Below are 14,577 nucleotides of genomic sequence, written 5' to 3'. Positions count from 1 at the left end.
CCGGCTAAGAAACCACCAATGTTTGGTACAACACAGTAAGCACCTTCTCACTGTTTGCTGAACAAAAAAATAATAAGTACGACTGCACAGTTTCCCCTTTTACATTCTCACCCGGTTATTGTACAAAATGCCAATATACAGAATGGTACACCTAGAGAAGGAACCAGTAAAAAAAAGAAAGAAAGAAAAAGAAACCCAGCAGAGATGGACAGGATATTGAGGAAGGCATCAACATGTGTGTAAGAAACAGTGACAGATCAGTCGTTTCAAGGCAGTAATCTGAATACAGACAAAACACCATCTCAAATAATTTCTATATTCAAATTATTGTCATGTGATTATGTTACTACACTCCCATTGAGAATGAAACAGAATTAAATATGAACGGTAACTCCAGTAAATCAACCCAGTCAATGCACAAACCTGTGGTTTTGTGCTATGCAAACATGTGAAATCAGTTCTTTCTAACTTAAATTTAGCCGTAGAGATACGTTGTCCTTCTTCCTCTCAACTTCTTCCTATAAGCAGCATAATCGCCCTTTTAAAGTGGATAAATCTGTAACTGGTACCTTCTCTTACCTTCGTCAATGTCAATTATACCACACTTATAAATCCATGCTGTCACTCCAGAAGGGCTAAAGCAAACAAAATGGTCAGGAAGAACTCCTCCCCTGTCTGCGGAACACTGCATTAGGACACCATATCCCGAGACAAGCATTCTGCTCGCATCGCTGGCCTTTGCCGCCAACAGAGACAGTTGTCACAAATTGTCAGGGCTTTCAGACAGGAATTTTGTCACAGCACAATTCTGACCTGAGCCGGAAACAAATGGAATTTACTTTGTGAAAGGTATTTGAGTGACTGTTTTATGTGGGGAAAAAAAGAAAAGTGAGGGACATTCTCTTTTGCTCCAGTGTGTCTGTGAAACCGACTTGTGCATTTGGGTTTTGTAGTAGTTTCTTTCTCTCCAGTATGTACTGTATATAACCTCATATAATACATGACCTGAGGTAGACTGGCTTGTGGGTCAGCGTTAGCACTACTTAGAGCTATCCATATTGTAACTCTAAAATGTTATAATTTTGTTCATTCTTATGTAATTGCAATTTGAGAGGAATTATGATAAGGAAATAATACTTGTCTTTATAGGGAGGTGTGTGTGTGTGTGTGTGTGTGTGTGTGTGTGTGTGTGTGGGGGGGGGGGGGGGTAGAGAATATCTTTGTGTTTGAGTCTTAGCCACCATTTACAATGACAACATCCACAACAGAGCTTTTCCCCTTCCAGGCGACGTGAAACTAATAATAAATAGTAAAAATAATACGAAAACCAAAATAAAATAAAAAATACTTTCATTTCACAATTTCCTCTCATGCTCCTGCTACCATTGCAGTAGTCCTGTTTCATGCTGAGAGTCCAAGAGCATTGTGATATGCATACACTTTACCACAGTCAGGGCAGATCCTCTTGGAATTTAAAACTCTTTTGATAAACACGGCGGTAAATCCACTTTGAATTTGTCTCGTCTATCTTTCCCCCCCTGTTTCCTCTGGAGATAATCCCTGTGGTTTTTGTGCACGTCCGCACAATCTCTGTGTTGTTTAAAAAAGAAAACGCCGTTATTTTTCGATTCGCAGTTGGATGGATAACATGGCCAACCGTGCACCGGCACCAACATACCATCGATCTCAATGTATTTTCCACTTATTTACTTGGACAGAAAGACGATAGTATTCACATGGATGAACTTCATGCAGTACAGCATGGCAGATGCCCCCCCTCGGAGGTCCCTCGAGTTCCTGAAATGAATACATAGTTTGGCCCGACGCCGCACAGCTCGACTGTAAGTACTCAAACTGTACTCTCCATCACCCACTCGGTGCTCTCAAACGTGGGTTTCCCCTCCTCATCGAACTGCAGCAGCATGCCATTGACAGACAAGCTCCGCCTAGTCCAGATGTTGCTAATCCTGCGCGGGTAGTTGCTGAGGCATTGCGTGGCCCCCGCGTGGCCCATGTCGAACGAGTGGCTCCTCTTGGGCTTGCCCTCCTGGGGCAGCCCTAGGAGCCGGCCCAGCATGGTGGTGGACTCGGCGCGTCCCAGCAGGGGCTCTTTATCCGACGGGGGCGCCATCGCCACCGCCACCATGGCGCCGGACATGGCGGAGGTGCCGGGCGCCCCCGGGTGGTCCCTCGCGGCGCTCCGCAGCTCCAGCGAGGTGAAGGCCCCGAGCAGGTGGTCCAGGTTGGCCCTCGCTTTGGTGCCCGGCCCGTGCCTCCTGAACTTGCTGCCGGGGAGCGTGCTGCACTCGCTCGCGTGCATGCTGTAGCGCTCGCCGTCCCCCCTGTGGGCGTGGCTGTCCAGAGAGTTCGAGGAAGAGGAGGAGGAGAGGCTGCTCTGGAGCGAGCCGCACTTGAACTCCACCATCTCCTCGCACATGACCACCACGGTGGGTTTGACCTGCGGCGGCGCGCCGTTGAGCCGGTTCATCCCGCCGTTGGTCTGCGAGTATGTGTTGCTGACGGCGGGCAGCTTGCTGGTTGGAATGCCACTGGTCACCTTGTATCGCACCATGAGGATAACGATGAACACGAGCAGCGTGGCCACAATAACGCCTCCAATCACCAGGATCATGGTGCCGCCCAGAAAGCCACTGTGAAGGGACTGGCATTGAGGGTAGTCGTCCCGGGTGACAAACTGGACGCAGCCGACGATGTTGGTGGCAGTGAGCGTGGTGGCAGTGTCCTCCCAGATGGCCAAGACGCACAGGTCATACTGCATCCCTGGGACCAGATTAGAGACTAAGAAGGCTTTGTTTGCCATGGGAATCATCCTACAGGAAGACAAAGAGAGCACACAAAAAAAGCATGAAATTAACAACATGGCTGTGCTTAGCTATATGGGAGTTCAAGATGAGGTTAGAACACTTTAGTGCACAACACCAGCAAAATTGTTCTTATGGACCAGGGCAGATCAGAAAAGAAATGTTCAAATGAAGCATACTAAGTAGCTATTTATATGCACAGAGTCATTTAGAAAGATGACTCCATTGGTCACAATATGAACAGTTTGATATGCATGAAGCAACACAGTAGTTGCGAGTTCAACAGCCACTCTCCGACTATGTTTTGGGTACTTGTGCAACAAATTTTTATGATGTTGCTTCAATTTCGTTTTGGTGATAGAATGATTACAGTAAATTGATACAAACTTGTTCCCATTAAATACTGACCCTGAAAATAGCTACAGTGCCCTTTGCCTGAAATTAAGAGGTTGTTTTTAATCCCCCAGCTGTGCAACCGGTCCAGTCAAATTTTTGAAAGAGCCACTGTTTGTGCTCCAGCATGTAGGCTCACTGAGCAAAGGCCTTCTTCCAACAAGCCCATCCATCCTAGAATATAGTTTGCAGAGTCAGATTTGATTTGTAAATGTCAGAGCAGACGCCGTAAACCACAGAGAGATTTAAATGTGTCTGACATTATCATCTTTGTTCTCTTTTTTTCTTTTATTACATCCCCAAAGGTTAGACAGAGATTGGAAAGCTACGATGAGGTAATTCTTATTCAGCTTGACCTTGTGCCATGCCTGGAGGACAAGACCAACAGAGCTTGGTGCATGAATTAGTAATGGTAACATAGTGTCTAAATAAGGGACATAAAATAACTCACGGCATGTAAACAATCCGTTCGTCTCTACTGGATAACTGCTGTGTTCTTGCAGTGCTTGAATGCGTGCTCTGCGATTATCCTCCACTCTCTACAAACCCTACCCGTGTGAATTTGTACACAGTAAAATCGTCAGTGATAATTCAACTCAGAGTGTACAAGCGGAAACAAATGGACCCTTGCACTCAGGATTCTACCGTGTAATTAGACAAGAAACACTGTCTCTGGGGAAGGAAAATCTTCCAAAGATAGAGATTTTCCAGGAATAGTTACTTTTGTGCGGCTGATTGTAACGCATGAACACCTGCGTTGTAAGTGATCACATGAGAATTTAATGTGATTGACACGTGGACCGCTTGATGAGGTATCTTCATCTTTTCAATGAATTCTTTAATTGAACTTTCGAAACATTCCATTATCACTGTAAATTCATGAAATGACAATCCATTACTCTGATATATCGATTAGAGAAAACAACCCTTTGTATAAAAAGAAAGAAATAACTAAAAATGTGCTTTTTGGGGGCTGACTGTATATTTTAAGACGTTCTCTAGATGTTCCCAAGGTCATTGGTTCAAATGGCATGGTAGAGATAAAAGATCAACTGCAGCACATGCACCTTTCTAGTGCTTTATTGAGACTAATCCCTCCCGCAACAAACTTTTAACTACCTTTTAACTATGGTAAATATGAAATTAATTAATATTGAGCAACGGCATGGCCTATTCCTCCCCTCAATGTTTCCCCCCAAGTCTTATAACATTACAATGATGCAAATAAACAACATCATGCTTCTGACAGGTGCATTGTGGTTAGTAGAGAGTGAGAGTATTAGAAATCAGACCTGGCAATTTGTGATTACTTATGCACTCACTGAAAGAAGTTTACTTAATCCATTAAGATCTGTGTCACTTCTTGATTTGAGCTAAAAAAGCATTATTTTACACTTTGGCTATTCAAAAATAGCAGATATACAAGCTCATAGCGCGGCACCGAGTGCCGCGCTACGAGCTTGTAGATCTGCTATTTTCGAGAAATCGTGAAAATGTGTGCAAATCTTTGAATATATATTGTTTTAAAGTGAACATTTTTTACTCAAATCTTTGCTTCTGGGGGTCCCTGGAAAAAAATATTTTGAGATGGGGTCGGCGGCCAAATACATAATACATAACACAATTTTGGGGGTCCTTGACATGAAAAGGTTTGAGCACCACTGATATGGAAACATAATTTTTTTCAGAAAACTGTTGGGATTTAGAAAACATTTGTAGAATCGGCTTCAGGTCTTAATGGGTTAATTATGTGTTTAGTGCTGCTGTGAATGCCATCCCATCTAAACGGTCCATGTGAATCTCATGAAAAAAGTGGAGATATTTCACTAAATATACATTTTTCTGCCCCACTTTCAAAGGGATTTGATGACAAGAGCTGACCCAGAGACACAGCAATTAAGTATTTGTTGAGTACACACAGCGTGACAAATTAGAATGCCGTGGAGATAAAAAATTAAGTGGCTGTATGTAATATGGAATACATTCATGCATGCAATGTATGGGATATCAGCCATTCTATAGCTATACTCTTTCCCTCTTTTAGTTTTCGAGTGTAGATGAAGACAGTGGGAGACGTAGTCATAAGGGTGGCAGGCAGCCACAGAGAAGATGACAGACAGAGGTGTCTGGCAACACACTGATTTATGAATAAAATAAAACTAATTTTACATTAATGGATAATTACACACTGTAACAACATAGTGTTTCTTTTTCCTAACGTCAGACAGTTGACTTGATAAAATCACATCTAAATGAGTTTTAACTTTCCTCCATCCTAAATTTCACATATTCTCATCTGGTCACCCTAGCAGAGACAGAGAGGAGAGCCATGCAAGACAAGATGGGGGTCGGATTTGAACCCAGGTCCGAGTAGCGCATTTTTATTTATATTTTTTGTATATCAACAAATTGATTAACAACTGATTAAGTACTTTGCTGCACAACGGCGAACATTGTGAAAATAACCGACCAACAAGCCCATAACGTGTCACGATGCAACGTGCTGTGAGCTTGTAGATCGGTTATTCTCAATATTCATTTATTTTGTGCTTTTGGAAACTTTTCTCCTATAATGCCATGCCTTAAATAGGGATCGGTAATGAATCAATTATTTTAATGAAATGATCAGTTATTATTTTAATAATCGATTTAACCGATTCATTCAATTAACTGTTGCTAACATCTTCCTACAGTAGTTCTCTGCCAGGGTGTAGCCATTGATACATAGACCCGACACTCTGCTGTATGCCGATATGCATTAACAGCTTTGATCCTGCAGAGCGCGGGACCCCACCTTAATCACACAGACCGTCAGTATTTCACCAGGCAAACCCATTGGCGATGCATTCTATTATTCATCGCTAATTGCCTTTCCCACAACCAGAAGGATGCCGCGTTGCCTCACATGTACAGCGTGGGGGGGGGGGGGGGCTTATGCAATCATTCTCCTGCCATTCTCCTCTGATTGATTTTTAATCATGCATTTGGCTTGAGGGAGACCAGCACTCTGGGACCCTTCTTTGGCTCTTTCACGTTCTAAAGTATGGCCTGCCCTGGGAGACAGAAATCGTACAGTGGCAATATTGTTTATGTATGAGCTATACTTGGCCTCTTTGTGGGCTCTCTACGTTTCTCCACTCCAATTTAAAATCATCTCGTTTGTCTTTTGACATTCAAACCCCAGGGGGATGTAAGCAGTGGTGTAACATGTAAAGTACATTTACTCAAAGTACTGTACTTCAGTACAATTTTGAGGTACTTTTACTTTACTGGAGTAGTTCCAATTTCCAAGTAGCTCCAATTTCCAATACTTCTACTTCTACTCCACTACATCTCAGAGGCAAATATTGCATCACTTTTACTCCACTACAATTATTTGAAAATTTTTGTTACTAGTTACTTTGCAGATATCAACTATTATATTATAAAACACACATTAACCACTTCAGCCCTATTTTATACATGGGCTATTTTCAAAGATTTTAGTACTTTTACTTTGGGTACTTGAAGTATATTTTGATGCCAGTACTTTTGTACTTTTACTCAAGTAACATTTTGAACACAAGCCTTTTACTTGTAACAGAGTATTTCTGCATGGTGGTATTGCTACTTTTACTCAAGTAAAATATCTGAGTACTTCTTCCACCACTGGATGTAGCCATTATAATACAGTAGAACATAACAGAATTCACTGCTTTGGGTTTAGGTTACATTATCAACCTTACAGTAAGGATTTTATGCCCTAATATTAAATTGTAAACATTTTTCAATTTAATTCACACATACTGTTAAATATAAAATAATATGCCTCTGCCTAGCTAATATTCCCTTAGGGAAGATGCTATTAACCAAATGAGCTGGTAATGTCCTGGAGATCAGTTCAATACATATCTAAACCTCTTTCTAACGATGTTTTAATGCATTCGTTACACTGGCATAAACTCAACTAATGTCATTAAAATGAACCAGTATTAATGGCAACTGTTCAATTAACAATACCGAGTGAATAATCAGATGATGCAAATGAAAGAGTGTGACAAAATATGCTATTGATATTCTACATCAACAGCATATTTTGTCGTTACTCATTATGAATGGTTGGACTGGCATTTCCAGAGCTCAACAGAAATGCATTTATATTTTGAGTATACTGAGTGCATTTGGTCCACTTGAATTAAGATGAGAGATATTTTCTGAAAACGGCAGTTGAGTCAGCCGATGTTTATATATTTAAATTGGCACAAAAAAAATCATATTCTTCTATTTTCTCCAGCATGAAAAACAGCATGGAGAGTGTCAGCTTCAAAATCAAATAAACACACCTTATTACCGTACTCTCGGGGATGATGAGTTCCACTCAGACGACATAGACAATGTAATATCTCTTTCCGATAGAACACGCTATTCCAATATCTGAGCTAATAGCCGGGCTTCTGCCTGCCCATAGCGTATACCGTATCCTTTATTAAACAACCCACAAGCTGGAATATGCAGGAGGAGTAAATCACATTGGGCAATGGCGCCTTAGCCTTTATAGGATAAGGTATAGCTAAAGGGGTTCATTGGGATTCAAGTTTGAGTGTTTGGGAAGGTTTATGGCTGACACATAACTTACTGTAACTGCATTCCACAATAGTCCCTCCAGCCCCTGAACCAATCCCTACACAATTCAGATGCAGGAGATACCGCCGTTATGGCGTGTAAATCTTTAGGGTCAATCAATCATTGACTTAAACATGGATCTAGCCAATAAAGTAGATATTTTGGAATAATAGAAAATGTAATTCCTTTGCAAGCACTACAGCTTGAACATTACTATTTGATTTAACCTTTGTTTAACCAGGCCACGTCCCATTGAGGTAGAAATCTCTTTTGCAAGGGAGCCCTGGCCAAAAAAGCATTCAAGCAGGCATTACAACCTCATTTTGGAGCTCATTCCAGGCCCAGGGAGCATAAAAACGAAAGGCCATCCATTCAAATTGTGTGTATCAATGTTCAATCAATTGTGAGTGACCAATAAAAACAAAAACAAATTATACATTAATACAAATAAAATAAAATAAAATACATACAGTATAATTGTTGCAGTCCGGAACCAGCTAACTCTTTTTTTCCCCATAAATCAGTGCTATTGAACATCCTTTACGTTTGTGTGTTGGTAAAAAAAATATTGAACCAATGAAAAGTATTAAAAAGTGCTTCTGACAAGTTTCACGTAGGCTTCATATTGGTTTTGAGTTTTTAAACCCAGATAATGAAGAATCCAAGGTTTATATCTCTAACACTTTAGGGTGAAATTAACCTTCTGCGACATTACTTTTTATTTCGGGGGAGTTTCACCCCATTATGTGGTAGCTTGGGGGGTCCCTGATAACATATGAACAATAATACATCAAATTCCTCCAGATAATGGTGATTAATTCAATAGTAAGGGGCTCCGGGGCCTATTCAATGAGTCAGTCTGACTGAGAGGACACTCAGTCAGCCTAAACCACTGCCATGCACCACATGGAAGTTTTAAAACCACCACAAACAGACAGTGGTGGAAAAAGTACTCACATGCTTTACTTAAGTACAAGTATCAATACTGCAATGTAGAAGTACTCTGTTACGTAGTAGTAAAAGTCCAGAATTCAAAATGTACTTGAGTAAAAGTACAAAAGTAGTGGCATCAAAATGTACTTAAAGTACCAAAAGTAAAAGTACTAAAATATTTGAAAATAGCAGATCTACAAGCTCACAACGCGTTGACGCGTTGTGAGCTTGTAGATCGGCTATTTTCAAATAGCCTATGTATATAATAGGGCTGAAGTGGTTAATGCATGTTTCATATCATAATTTATATTTTTACAAATTTCTTTGCTTACTCATGCACATGCATATTTAATTTGCACGTGCATAACCTTAAAAAGGTGGTATTGTGCCCCATGAGCAAACACCATATGCCATATAAGGTAAGGTTAACACTGGATTTTGTGTAGGCCACTGGTTCTAAATGTGAGATCCTGGGAACCCCAGGGGTCTTGAGGGGGTTATAAATGATTGAGAGTTATGATTCAAATAGACCCTTGCAGGCCTGTATCTCAGAGAGTGTACAAATTGACCCTCCATTTGGTTACATCTGTACAGTCTCAGAGTTCATTTAACACTAAGGATATTACAGTGTAGATTGGGGTCCCAGAGATGAAAAGTGCGGGGATCTGTGGCCTAATGCATATCAAACTGCCGGGTTCTTGACATTTGGAGAGATTGAGAATCACTGGTGTAGACAGTATAGTTGCTCTTACCTGTAAATGAGCACTTCGTCCTCGGAACAGTTGTACTGAAGCTGGAACATTTTGACCTTCGGCGTGGATTTGCTGACGGTCCACTTAATCACCGCAGAGACAGAGGTCACCTCGGACACGGACACCACCTTCTCGGGCAGCGGCTTGGGCTCCCCCTTACTGATCTTGGTGGAGCTGGTGATGTCGGAGAGCCCCGATTTAGGCTGTGCGGTGCGGTTGGTGGCGTTACTCGACTGAGGGTTACTCAAGTGAGGCAGCTGGATAATTGACAGCTCTATGGAGGCGGTGGATTCCCCCGCTGCGTTGGCAGCTATGCAAGTAAAGACGCCGTAATCCTTCGCCGTGGTGATCGTAATGTCCAGGGTCCCGTTGTCGTACACCGTTGCTCGCGACGAATTGCTGATCAAACGGTCGTCGGGAGTGACCCAGTGTATGACCGGCATCGGATCGCCCACGGCCTTGCAGCGCAAGCTGGCCGTTTGGCCTTCCAGCACGAGCAACTTGTGTGTGTGCTGGGTTATCAGGGGCGGCTCGCAGACAAATTCCTCTTCGCGCACGGACCAGAAGTAACGGCCCTTCAGACTTCCGGGGGAAGCGCACGTCTCCATGTCGTCTTCTCTGTCCAACCGTCGAAGCCACAGCACTTCGCAGTTGCAGTGGAGCGGGTTCCCGCCGAAGCTCAGGGACAGCTGAGGGGCGTACGGCGTGCTCGACACCACGCCGTTTTGGGAGCGGGCAAAGATGGGGTCCGGCGGGAGCTTCTGGAGCCTGTTGGACGTGAGGTCCAGGCGGGCCAACTTGTCCAGGTCCGTAAAGGTCCCCTCGGTGATAAAGGAAATGAGGTTGTGATCCAGACTCATTTGGTGGATGTTGACCATCTTACGGATGGCATCCCAAGGCACGCTGCGCAAGTTGTTGTACGATAGGTCCAGGTCCTCCAGGGTCAGCAGCGGATCATCGAAGGCCGCTTTGTTGATCCGACTGAGCTGGTTGTTGTTGAGGATCAGGTGCTGGAGGTTGACCAGACCCCGGAGGTCGTCGGCACCCAGCTCCGTCAGGCGGTTACTGTCGAGGTGCAACGACCTCAGGGTCTCCAGGTCAATGAAAGAAAAAGGCTGGATGGCGCTGATGGTGTTCCGGGACAGGGTGAGATCCACTAGGCCCGTCATGTTGGCAAAGTCATGCGCGGAGACCTTGAGGATGAAGTTGCCCCCCAGCCGGAGCTCGACAGTTCGTCGGTCGATGTCCACAGGGACAAACAGCAGGCCTTTGGAGGGACACAGGGTGCCCAGGGATTCAGAAAGGTTCTGACAGACACAGTATTTGGGACATGCATGGACCATCATAACTGCGGTTCCCAGAAACAGGAGACAGATGACCACTTTGTCCATGGTAGTTCATACGCAGGGACCTGGAAGAAGAACAGAGAGGAGAGATGAGACACTGTACGATGGTCGTCTTTTATGACATTTTTATAATTTCCAGGTCAACCACTTTCAACCAGGCGTCTCTATTTTGGGAGTGTCATTATAGTCGAAAAAAGATTTTCAAAAGACTTAAGGTTAAAGCCAATAATAAGACATCTTAACACAGCGGTGAGTATTCTAATATCCTGACAAATCCATGTTGTAAATGCATATTTTGTCACAGCGAATGAGCAAACATTTGAACAGCTGGGAGTGTGTGTGTGCGTGTGTGTGTGTGTGTGTGTGTGTGTGTGTGTGTGTGTGTGTGTGTGTGTGTGTGTGTGTGTGTGTGTGTGTGTGTGTGTGTGTGTGTGTGTGTGTGCATACAGTAGCGTAGGTAGCCATAACAGATTCTTCTTTCATCATCTTGCACTAAACGGGCACACAGCCAAAGTTCCAGCTGATTCACTAATAATAGCATTTTTCACCTGCTTCCACTTGGCGATGCAGAGAACATGACGGATATCACATGAGGTCTGCTCGCTGCAAACCCTGCATTATGAGGTGCTAAGAAGCTAATGGTATTTTTAATTACACTGATATGTATCATTAAAGATATACGGACATAAACATATTAACGTAAAGGGGCATGGAACCCTTGGCCAATTTGGATTTAAGGGTAAAAACACGGCATGCTAGCAAGCAGCACACCTGCAGCGAATACAATCAATAATGGGTGTGTTTGCTGTTGTGATTTAGGTGTGCAAATGTACAAGCATAGACAGACGCAGTAGTACCTTTCTGCCGTTTTTACAGAACCGGAAAACAAACTTCAAAATCAGCCTAGGGTTTCATCATGCGCTTTTAAGATGCGTTTAGCTTCATCCTTCCATGCCAGGCATTAGAAGTTCAAAAGAGGAATAGCATGCAAATGTTAGCCACATGGCAGCGCTTTGCATTATACAACTAAGTAACTAATCCTCTTTCTTACTCAGAATTGCTCTATTTCACAGTCCAGCCCCTGTTTGTCTCTGTTTTTCCCATCTCTACTCTGTATATCTCCATGCTGTTCGCACCATCTCTTCATCTTTTGCTAAAAGATTATGTATTGTGGAAAAAAAGAAAAAGAAAAGCTGCAGGTGTTAGATGCTGCAGACTACATGCTTTTAAGGACATCTGCACAGTCCTCGTACCTGGGCGACTGCGAAATGGATGGCAACACTTTCTCCTTCCATGCAAGCCTGTAATTCCCCCAGACATTTGTACCATTAATTCCGAATACACTGAAAACTTAAAAATCTATTCCAATCACCTTATCGTCCGCCATGAGGCAGCGTTTATTAGTGACAAACTCGGCCTGGTCGTCTGCCTTGCCTCCCAGAAGAGCTGCCACAGAGGTACTGTGTAGTTGTGTTTTAATTTGCACGATTTAATGCACAGGTTATTACCATCATCCATTATTCACTGTTTGAGATGCTGGCTGCAGCGTGAGCCCTACTTATCTTTGACTTGCCTGCAACACCCCCATCATATGTAAAACCATGCTTTTCAATAACTCATAATTATGGGCGACGTTATATATGACAAGCCTACTCTTTTCCAATACCAGTTTTGCAATTATACTGTATAGTGCTGCCGCGTGTCACACAGAGATAATTGGAGCGAAACGGCAGGGCCTGAATGAGAATGTGCATTATGGTGAATCTACATTCGTCAAGAATAAAATGCATAGTGTGGACAGTTGCTTCAATTGTGTTGAATGAAAGCCATGCCACGCCACTAATTCTATACAATACGTGCTAACATTCTAAAACATATTCAATGACATACTCTTGTTTGAACAAGTTTATAACACCCATACCCATGCACCTATTCTGAATACTCCTTTAACTGAGGTGCAAACATTCACACAGCCATATTGTGTAAATGGATAATGCCGGGTAATTTCATTTTTCATTAAAAAAAAATCTCTATAGTACAAATCCCTGACAGTGTCACTCGAATTATTATTATTATAATTTGCAGTGATTTTATGAAAACCATAGCAATCAGCCCGGGTAATAGCTGTTACACCGTATGTAGCCTACTGTACGGCAGTGGTTCTCAAACTTTTCCATGCCAAGGACCCCCAAATTGATATGTATTCGGCCGCGGACCCCCACCTGAAAATATGTTGTTCCAGGAACCCCCAGAAGCAAAGATTTGAGTTACAAATGTTCGCCTTTTATTTTTAAAGATTTGTACACATTTTCGAGATTTTTCAAAAATAGCAGATCTACAAGCTCATAGCGCGGGACCACCTGGTACCCCCCCCAATGACCCCTGTACGGTATGACAAGGTTTCCAGTGAGAGATGGGACGACAGAAGCCTGATTTATACGTAGCTGCACAACAGTGTCTCGCACCGACAATAGCAGATCTACAAGCTCCCAGCGCATTGTGCTGCGACGTGTTGTGAGCTTGTAGATCGGCTATTTTCCGAGTGCGACGCGGTGCGCAAACCAAGTACAAATTGGGCAAGACTCAGTTAGACTCATTGAAATGCACAACATCTAGTGAGAGAATTAATTAGGAAAATCTTTTTGTTGGTCCATTGGACAAGAAACAAATGAAAGCAACGGACACGCACGCATGGACGCACACACACACACACAAACAAAATACACAAGTTGAGAATAATTTTCAGCCTCGCGTCAGATGGACAGAACTGGCTGTGGCAGAACAGGAAAGTGGTTCCCTGGGAGGATTGAAGTGGTTGTACTGCTTGAGAGCCAGCATGGGGCCAAACAGATGTGACCTTTTTTTGAAAGGGATAGATGGGGTGCCAATCACGGAACGCTGACAACCTTGGATGAAGGTGGGCTCCCTGGGGTTTCTCTCGATTTACTGCGGTCCCTGTAGAGAGACAAAGCTTCCAACACCACGACAACGTCCATTTGGGATATTAGGAACACTGACGCTAAAGAAGAAGAGGAAGAAAAAAAACTGAAGCTTTAACCTGATTGAAACCAGCACAAATGAACACGACCATGGTGAAATGAAAGATGCTCTCAAATACATGAGACATTCAACGTTTCGTCCTTCAGAGGTCATGTGTCATCTCACGAGGATAAAGGGGTTTGGGACATCGTGCAGTCACGTAGTTCTTTGATCCATGTTATTAGCTACTGTACGATAGGATCATGGGTCAGTTTCCTAACCGTCTACCAGTGGTGGAAAGTAACTAAGTACATTTACTTAAGTACTGTACTTAAGTACAATTTTGAGGTATTTGTACTTTACGTGAGTATTTCCAATTTCCAATTGTTTTACTTCTACTCCACTACATCTCAGAAGGAAATATTGTACTTTTACTCCACTACAATTATTTGAACACTTGAGTTACTAGTTACTTTGCAGATATAAATTATGATATTATGAAACATACATTAACCACTTTAGCCCTATTTAATACATAGGCTATTTGAAAATAGCCGATCTACAAGGTCACAACGCGTCGCAGCGCTGTGAGCTTGTAGATCGGCTATTTTCAAATATTTTAGTACTTTTACTTTTAGTACTTTAAGTAAATTCTGATGCCAATACTTTTGTACTTTTACTCAAGTAAATTTTGAGTTCTGGACTTTCACTTGTAACAGAGTACCTCTACATTGTAGTATTGGTACTTTT

At 42.7% G+C, this 14,577-nt stretch overlaps 1 protein-coding gene across 1 annotated transcript in view; it reads right to left on the bottom strand.

The window, feature by feature from the left end:
• Positions 1-1,653: 1,653 nt before the first annotated feature.
• Positions 1,654-14,577, bottom strand: part of LOC308075218 (leucine-rich repeat and fibronectin type-III domain-containing protein 2) — a 53,493-nt gene continuing 40,569 nt past the window's right edge. Inside the window, exons 2-3 of the mRNA XM_080414924.1 lie at positions 9,503-10,913; positions 1,654-2,831 (exon numbers count right to left, since the gene is read on the bottom strand). Of these exons, the coding sequence (XP_080271050.1) occupies positions 1,850-2,831; positions 9,503-10,893 (2,373 nt within the window). The 5' untranslated portion in view covers positions 10,894-10,913 and the 3' untranslated portion in view covers positions 1,654-1,849. The remainder of the gene's footprint in view (positions 2,832-9,502; positions 10,914-14,577) is intronic.

The sequence above is a fragment of the Gymnoscopelus braueri genome (genome assembly GCF_963280865.1).
Source record: "Gymnoscopelus braueri genome assembly, chromosome: 19".
Classification (NCBI taxonomy): domain Eukaryota; kingdom Metazoa; phylum Chordata; class Actinopteri; order Myctophiformes; family Myctophidae; genus Gymnoscopelus; species Gymnoscopelus braueri.
This window is presented reverse-complemented; position numbering and strand designations above follow the sequence as displayed.